Source organism: Bison bison, unplaced genomic scaffold (assembly GCF_000754665.1).
Source record: "Bison bison bison isolate TAMUID 2011002044 unplaced genomic scaffold, Bison_UMD1.0 scf7180017864280, whole genome shotgun sequence".
Taxonomy (NCBI): Eukaryota; Metazoa; Chordata; class Mammalia; order Artiodactyla; family Bovidae; genus Bison; species Bison bison.
Genome location: NW_011494852.1, coordinates 6,597,860 through 6,606,151, shown reverse-complemented (window position 1 = coordinate 6,606,151; position 8,292 = coordinate 6,597,860). Strand labels below are relative to the sequence as shown.

At 52.0% G+C, this 8,292-nt stretch overlaps 1 protein-coding gene across 1 annotated transcript in view; it reads left to right on the top strand.

The window, feature by feature from the left end:
* The first annotated feature begins 374 nt into the window (after positions 1 to 374).
* HNRNPL (heterogeneous nuclear ribonucleoprotein L) overlaps positions 375 to 8,292 on the top strand; it is an 11,576-nt gene continuing 3,658 nt past the window's right edge. The window contains 8 exon segments of the mRNA XM_010849317.1: positions 375 to 567; positions 569 to 662; positions 2,580 to 2,698; positions 3,106 to 3,343; positions 3,470 to 3,555; positions 4,582 to 4,678; positions 4,765 to 4,837; positions 8,144 to 8,288. Coding sequence (XP_010847619.1) covers positions 401 to 567; positions 569 to 662; positions 2,580 to 2,698; positions 3,106 to 3,343; positions 3,470 to 3,555; positions 4,582 to 4,678; positions 4,765 to 4,837; positions 8,144 to 8,288 — 1,019 coding nt within the window. The 5' untranslated portion in view covers positions 375 to 400.

Genomic DNA, 8,292 nt, shown 5'->3' with positions numbered 1-8,292 from the left:
GAAGGGGGTCTTTTGGTTTGATGGATTAGCGAGAAAAACCAATGAAAGTGGGAAGGAGGCGGGGCTTTTGACAGTGAGGGTGTGCTGCTCCTATCAGGTACTCCTAAGGAGGCCATGCCGTGCCAGAAATCCAACCAATCAAGTTAGAGTTTATTTTAAGGCGGCGGGGCCAGAGAAATGACTGGCAGAAAGCTCTCGCCTATAAGAAGTGTCCCAGACAAACGAGGGCGGGCACTCCTGCAGAAGGGCGTGCGCTTTATCCAATAGGCGCGCAAGGCGTATGGAGGCTTCCCCTCCCCCCGCGGCGGGACCAGTGGCTCCCCCTATCGGGTGGGGGCGGCGGGTGACGGGCGTGTCCCTCCCCCAATGAGAGGCGGGGGGAGGCGGGTTCTGCGCCGCCATGTCGCGGAGGCTGCTGCCCCGGGCGGAGAAGCGGCATCGGCGGCTGGAGCAGAGGCAGCAGCCGGACGAGCAGCGGAGGCGGTCCGGAGCGATGGTGAAGATGGCGGCGGCGGGCGGCGGAGGCGGCGGTGGCCGTTACTACGGCGGCGGCAGTGAGGGCGGTCGGCCCCAAACGGCTCAAGACTGACAACGCCGGCGACCAGCATGGAGGCGGCGGCGGCGGCGGCGGAGGAGCCGGGGCGGCGGGCGGTGGCGGCGGGGTGAGGCCAGGGTCCTGGACGCCGGAGATGGTCGGGCAGGGAGGAAAATTTTCTCACTTTGAGGGCATTTATTTGTTGGGGGGCTGTGCGCACGCGCCCAAGCCCTCACTCTGTAGAAGGGGTGGGGGAGGGGCGGGCGTTGGGCAAACGGCGGGGTTTGCGCGAGGACAAGCGCCTGCGCGTGCGCGCTCTACAGAACCGGGTGTAGGGGGGCGGAGGAAACTGCTCGCGCTGCAGGTGCTGCAGTGCGCAGGCGTCGCGGGCTGGCATGTGGGGGCCGGGCACGCGGCCGGGCCGGTTTTTTTTTCTTTATCATTCTCTTCGCTGGCCCTCTGCGCAGGCGCACTTCTCCTGTCCGGGCCTCGTGGGCGGTTGTGCGGGGGGTGGCGGGGACCGCCTGAGCGGGAACTAGTGGGTGGTGGCCTTTTCCGCGCCTGAGTTGGGCATTATGCCTGAACACTGTTTAGTTTTGTAGCGTCATGTTTTGTCTCAATACAGAAATTTATTTACTTGGGGGTATTTACCCAGATCAAAGTATGCCTCATTTAGTGAACATTGAAAACCGGAAGAAAAAAGTTGTGAAAGGTCTTTTTAGATATTTGGAAGTTGAACCATGCTTTGGAGTCATCACAAGTTTGCTTACAATTTCTGGGGTTAGATGGGTGCGGTAGGTTTGATGAACGAAAATGTTCCCTGAGGGGTGGACACTTTGGAAGGAATTCAGCCTCTTCAGCGTCCTACGTCGAAAAGACAACCAATTGTTACTCCTGGCTTGGAGCCCATTTTTTCTTCCCTGGAAGTTCATGAAATCCTGTCCGGTTCAGCCATTTGCAGGGTTTTCCAGGGTTTAGTGGCGCTCTGTAGCTGCGGTTTACAGGCATTTAAACTGTGTGAGAAGCTTCATTGCATGCATAATACTTAAAATACTTAACACTCTTCTATAAGATAAAGAATGGTGTTACTATTACACATTTGATTTTGTAGCTAAACTAGGGAGCAGCTGGGATTAGTACTGATGAGGGCTGTGGAACTCCAAATCGCTGAGCTGGTAACCTCAGGCGGGTGTGGTGCCTGTGGTTTGTGTGGTTCATTCCTGAAATAGAATCCCATTCTGCCCCTGTTACATGGGCTTCTGCCTAGTGGTTCTCAGATGGGAGGCTGGGCCCAGAGCCCAGGAGAGGAGGAGAAGCTTAACTTTCCTCTTGACTCTCAGAGACTTTTGTCTGTGGGTGGAAAAATACTTCCCCTGGGAAGGGAAGTGTCCTGGTTTTTAGTGATATGGGTTGGAGTTTTGTGTTTTGTTTTAAGACTTTCCTCACCCTCTTTTTCCTTAGTTTGGTGTCTAGGTAGTATTTTTCAATACAGATTTTGGTGGGAGAGTAAAGACTGGCCTGGATGCCACAGCGTCTGAGGCACCTGCTGGACCTGGGGATGAGTGGTGGGGAACAGCAGTGTTTGGCTGTGTGGTGATGGCAGCTTCCTCCAATAGAGGATGAGCGAAGAAGCTGGGATGAATGGAAAGGGAATGTCCCGGTTCAGGCTGCAGCAGAACATTGAGTCCCCTTTCCAAAGCCACTCTTCCCACATTTCTTTGGTCAGTTGGAAGAGATTGGTTCTGGGAAGAATGAATTAATAAGATGGGGCTTGAGATTTGCTTCATCTTCCATTTTGTCATCTTCAGAAATTAACAGTGAGAGCCATTAGGCAAGTGGCCATCCACTTAGGCCTTCTGCTCTGCTGACCCAGAATCCTTTTGGGATGATTGGTTGAATTGCTGTTCCTTATTGTCTGCCATGTATGTTCTTCCTGGGTGACACGCAAATGTTTTATCCATCTGAGTCCCCAGCAGTGCAGAACCCAGTAGGCCGCCATCTTACACAGCAGAAAGTAAAGTCTTGGTTTTGCTTCCTTTCTCAGGAGAACTACGATGACCCGCATAAAACCCCTGCCTCCCCAGTTGTTCACATCAGGGGCCTGATTGATGGTGTGGTGGAAGCTGACCTTGTGGAAGCCTTGCAGGAGTTTGGACCCATCAGGTACTCGGTCGAGGCCAGGGATTGGGCTTGGGTATTCAAATGAGTTAACTCCTTGGCGTCCTACGTGTCACCGGGTTTCTGGTTGGAAGTAACCTATTTCAATTTCAGTCCACGTTCCTTTAGCTAGGTCCTGAGCCTCCACTACTCCTGGGGTTAGCCATTGTACTTTGGATAAGTTACAGCAAGTTCTGTGCCAAAGAATGTAATGCCAAAGCTGCAGACCCCTTTTGCTTGTCATGCCGTTTGCGGTAAGGGGTGTAAGGTACGGGTCAGGATACCATGACAGGGCTCAGAGCACTCGAGAGGCCAGGGAGCAATCAGCTCATAGAAGGTTGAAGCTGTCCTCTGATTCTCATTGTCTCCATCCCCCTAAGATGATTGCGTTCTCTCTGTGTTCTCTCTGCCAGCTATGTGGTGGTGATGCCTAAAAAGAGACAAGCATTGGTGGAGTTTGAAGATGTGTTGGGGGCTTGCAATGCTGTGAACTACGCAGCCGACAACCAGATCTACATTGCGGGCCACCCAGCTTTTGTCAATTACTCTACCAGCCAGAAAATCTCCCGTCCCGGGGACTCAGATGACTCCCGGAGCGTCAACAGTGTGCTTCTCTTTACCATCCTAAACCCCATCTATTCCATTACCACGGTGCGTGCCAGCAGTTACTTGTTGAGGTTCTTTTTCTGTATAGTCTCTCTCCTGCCATTTCTCCCTGTTCCCTCTCCCCTGAGTCAGACTGATTGGCCGGTGCCTTTTCATCTTTGGTTTTTACAGGATGTTCTTTATACTATCTGTAATCCTTGTGGTCCTGTCCAGAGAATTGTGATTTTCCGGAAGAATGGCGTCCAGGCCATGGTGGAATATCCTTTGCTGGGAAATGGGTGTTCCTTGAGATGGGAGCTCACAGGAGTCCATATTTTCAAGCAGTATGTGTCTCCTGAAAACCTGCCTTGTGCCAGATGCCTTCATAGAGCCCATGGTCTCCTGGGAGGGTTAGTTAAACAATCACATGTAAACAGATAACCCTTGAACAGCACAGGCTTGAACTCTGTGGATCCTCTTAAGGTGAATTTCACTTACTAAGTGCATACTTGAGTAGTAGGTTATCTGTAGTTGGTTAAATACATTGGTTTCCAACTGCACAGAGGTCGGTATCGGTAAAACACACCCGTGTTTAAGGGTTAATTGTGTATTGTGAAAGTGCAGTGCAGAGTTTAAAGCGTGAAGGGAAAAAAGAGCATGCTGTGAGCTATAAGGGGACAGAATTTACAGAGGTTCTGGGAAGGTCTCTGAGGAAGTGACGTCCTGTTTTCACATGGAGGTGGGAACTGATACGTGCACCACCGAGAACACCACCTCTGCAGAGGTCTGCTAGTGGGCAGGCGCTTAGTGTTGGAGAAAGCAAACAACCTGACAACTGAGGAGTAGGGAACAGAGGGTTCCTTAAGACATCGAAGAAGTTAGGGTGGCCCAGGCAGTGGGGTGAAGGTTGGATCAGGGTGCAGAGGGAGCTCAGTGATGGATTTTTCAGGACAGGAACATAATCTCGTTGACATTTCAGATGCTGTTCAGGCTTAGTCAAGACATGTAGCACCAGGGGAGGGTTGGGCTGAAGAAGGTGGTTTGACCTTTGATGGTGACAGAGAAGGCTGATGCTAATATCTGGGTTGCGGGGGGAGTACAAGTCGTAGAAGAACTCTAGCTAGTTTCTGTGCCTCAGCGCAGCACTCTACCTGTCTCCATAGGAGTGGCTGTGGGCAGTGAGCTCACCCCTGAGCCCACTTGGAGCTGTTTTTGGGTGCTGCCTTGCCCTCATTCCCCTTTGGCCCAACTTGAGCTCTTTCCGAAAAGCTCTTGGGAGGGGACTTTCCCTTAACTTGATTCACGTTTGACTCTGTGCAGAGTGCCCAGCGAGCTAAGGCCTCACTCAACGGGGCTGACATCTACTCAGGCTGTTGCACTCTGAAGATAGAATATGCAAAGGTAGGTCTGGGAAATGGCTGCCCCTTGTCCGCTTCTCAGGTGAGCCTAGGGCCTGGCTGATCTCAAGCTTTGTTTTATCCCTGCAGCCTACACGCTTAAACGTGTTCAAGAATGATCAGGATACTTGGGACTACACAAACCCCAATCTCAGTGGACAAGGTAATCCTGATGGCCGCTTTATTCTAAATACACCCGCCTTGCCTTCACTTGATTAGTTCACTTCATAGACCTGGGCTCAGGGTTATGTAATGCCATTGGGCTCCCTGTGGACATGGGAGGGCCTTAAGGATCAGCTCTTGGAGAAGGCACTCCTGTGGAAGAGGGTAAATAAGGGGCCTCTACGTCCTAGCTGCTGGTTGCGGCCCTTTGATGCAGCTGAGGATGCAGGGTCAAGGCAGAGGCCTGGGTGGGGTGGGAAACAGAGCACAGGCCCTGGCAATGGCTTACAAACCAGTGGCTCCTAGCTCCCAGGCGGGTTCTGCCGCTCACCTTCTTGGAGGCTGCTTAGGGTCACTGACTCCATTCTCACTGGGCTAGGAATGGCCCTTTTGCTGTCCACTATTGACAGGGTCTGCTTGTGGGGAGAGAGACGGGGGAGGTGATGAGGGCTCCCAGGCCTTTGCAGCAGAGCCTTTGAGCAAATTGACCTTGTGAAGTTCAGACACCCCGGATTGGAGAGGGGCAGACACGCCTTGCCTCACTTGTAGAGGGGACGCAACATCTCTGCAGGGGGCCCAAATGGACAACCCTCTTCCTAGAATCTCTCAAGAATGGTTTGCCTTGGATAGGAGGGAGAGGTGGAGCATTGCCTTTGAAAAACAGCAGCACCCCCTCAGCCAAACCACCCGTCTGTTTCTGTTTTGGTCTGATTGTTTGGACTAGGCATGGGCTGAGGGAGGTGGCTGGTCGCTGACATCTCACCAGCCCTGGGAAGCCAGAGGCGCCTGTTCCTAGGCAGGCCTGTCCTGCTTGCCCTTGCCGCTGGGAAGCCGTGGGCCGGGTGGGCTAGACTCTTCCCCAGGACCCTCACAATGGGCGCTGTGGGGCAGGCTGCCCCCTCCAGAGATCAGAGGCAAATTGGTGACCAAGTGAATGTACCAGAGCGGGCAATGGCATTACATGACTGCTAACAGAAACACGGCAACCAACCATTTCTTCTCCAAGGAACATAAGTAGAAGATGTGCAGACCGGCAGGGGCTAGTGGCAGGGGCTGGCTGTGCATTGGTTTTGATGCCTCTCAGCTTTGGCCGCCCCCAGGCCCGGGGTCAAAAAAAAAAACGAGAGCTGATGAGGTGACCTGGAGTGAGGGCGGTGCTTCGCCACCCCCTCGGGAACCAGACTTCAGCGGCTCTGCCTCTGCACATTGCTCACCAACACACAGGGTAGAAACCACTGGCTCTTCCTGGAGAGAACAGAACACGCAGCCTCCACCACGTCCCCAGAAACAGCCGCAGACTTGAGCTCACTACATCAAGAACACCACCACACCGCGCTCCAAGGAACAGCTACAAGCACAGAGACAGAGGCAGACAGAGGCAAAGAGATTCGACACGGCGGTAGACACTGCATTTTCACTAAACATTTAAAAACAAAGTCAAAATCCAAGCAAACTTGAACCCGAAAATGTACACAGAAGTAGGAAACACAGAGAACAGAGCTCTCCCAGCCAGCCAGCGGCGCTCTTTTCGGAGAACGATTCATAGACTGAAGTAGATTCCATGGGCCTCCAAGACAATAGGATCCTCTCCATTCCTCGCCATGTGGGTTTGGTTTTTTTGTTTGTTTTTTAAGTCCTTTGGTTTGGGGAGGGCCTTCTTTTTTTTTTCTTTTGTGTTTTGATATTTTTTTTTTTCTGCAGTCATCGGCTGCCAACATAATCTGCACCAGCTGGAGATCAGAAACCAAAAAAAAAAAAAAAAAACCACAACAACAGCAAAAAAAAAAAATCAAAAAGCCAAAACAGACCTAAAACCAAACAGCTCAGAGGTACACAGTTACCTGCTGGCGGGTAACCAGGCGCGCTCCCAAGGCCAAAAGTGCGGGCATAGTGGGGCCACTGGCACACCTCACAACCAGGAGACACGCACATGGAGCGCTACACAGCCAGCAGCACCGCACTGAGCACACAGTGAGGAGTGACAACACGGAGGGACACTACCCACTGCATACACCTTTATTGTCCACTTTCTGGTATCTTCTGAGGACAGAACATCTGTGAGCCATTTTTGACTTAATCGAGACATTGACTTTAAAAACAATTCTTTTTAAAGAAAAAAAAATTGTAGCGGATGTGTACCGTAACTTGTATTTATGACTGTAAAACCATGTGATGCAGGGTCGCAGTGTATGTTTGGTGGGACGCCATCTTTCAGAACTGTGCTAACTCACTGTTGAAGCGTCCAATGGTAAGAGAAAATACAGATTTGTTTTTTGTGACAAATGGATATTGTACTCTGTACTTCTGCTGTAAGTAACCCTTTTCCATCTTTGTAATGACTGTTGGAAAACAAAACCCAGGCCGGGTGGCAGGAAAGGGCAGTGGCCCCAAGCCCTGGGTTTTTGGAGTCAGCCAGGCCTGGGTTCAAATCCCGGCTCAGTCACTAACTTGCTTTGTGATCTTGGGCCAAAGTGTCTTAACTGCTCAGTTAAAAATTAATTGCTCATTATCCTTATCTGTGAAATGGGGCAAAAATATTAGTACCTACCTCATAGGGTTGTTGTGAGGAATTTAAGAAACAATGATGTCTGTCTGTAAAGCTCTTAGCACCTTGTCTGCTATTTGAAGTGCTAAGTTAAGGTAGCGATTATGAACTGTAGCTGTGGGTGGGGCAGGGTGGATCTGCGCCATTGTCTTGAGAATGTTGATGCCTTGTACATGATGCTCATTTGAATTGGTTCTGATGATGCCCTGTTTTGTCCTTTCCTTCAGTCCCTCTCCTTGGGGTGAACATGATGAGCGGGGAGGGTGACTGGGACCAGATTTGAGAAAATTGTCTCTAGAGAGTGGGCCCTAGCGCTCGTAGAACCTTGGGGCTTCAAGGGCCCGATTTTACCTTTCTGCTCCTCCCTGAGTTATTTTATGGCTCTTAACTCCTTTGCCTTTTTGGGAGTTACTGTAGAATGCTGTTCCTGGCCCCCAGTCAGCTTCCATAGTGGCTGCAAGTTCCCCAGAGGGCCCAAGAGCTGACCTTCCTGACAGAGCTCTGGGAAGTGGGAAGTCCAGAATCTGGCTTCACCCTTCACTGGGAAAGGAAAGCAGCCTGCCTGCACTGGGCAGGGCTCAGGGAGGGACGGTGGGCTCCAGCCTTGAGACCTGGGCTTCATGCCCACCCTGGATCCAGCCCTGGGAAGGCCGGTGCCCAGGCCCTCAGGAGCCAAGGGACGCTGAGACTGTGCCCTGCAGTCAGGAGGGAGGGAGATGCCCATTTCCAAGTCAGCCTCTTGACTGTTCTCTCTGTCTACAGGTGACCCTGGCAGCAACCCTAACAAACGCCAGAGGCAGCCCCCTCTACTGGGAGATCACCCCGCAGAATATGGTGAGGGCAGGGGGTTCCCCTCCGTGGACTCCCGTGGCTCGTGTGCCCCTGCCCGCCGCCCGACACGCAAATTCTCA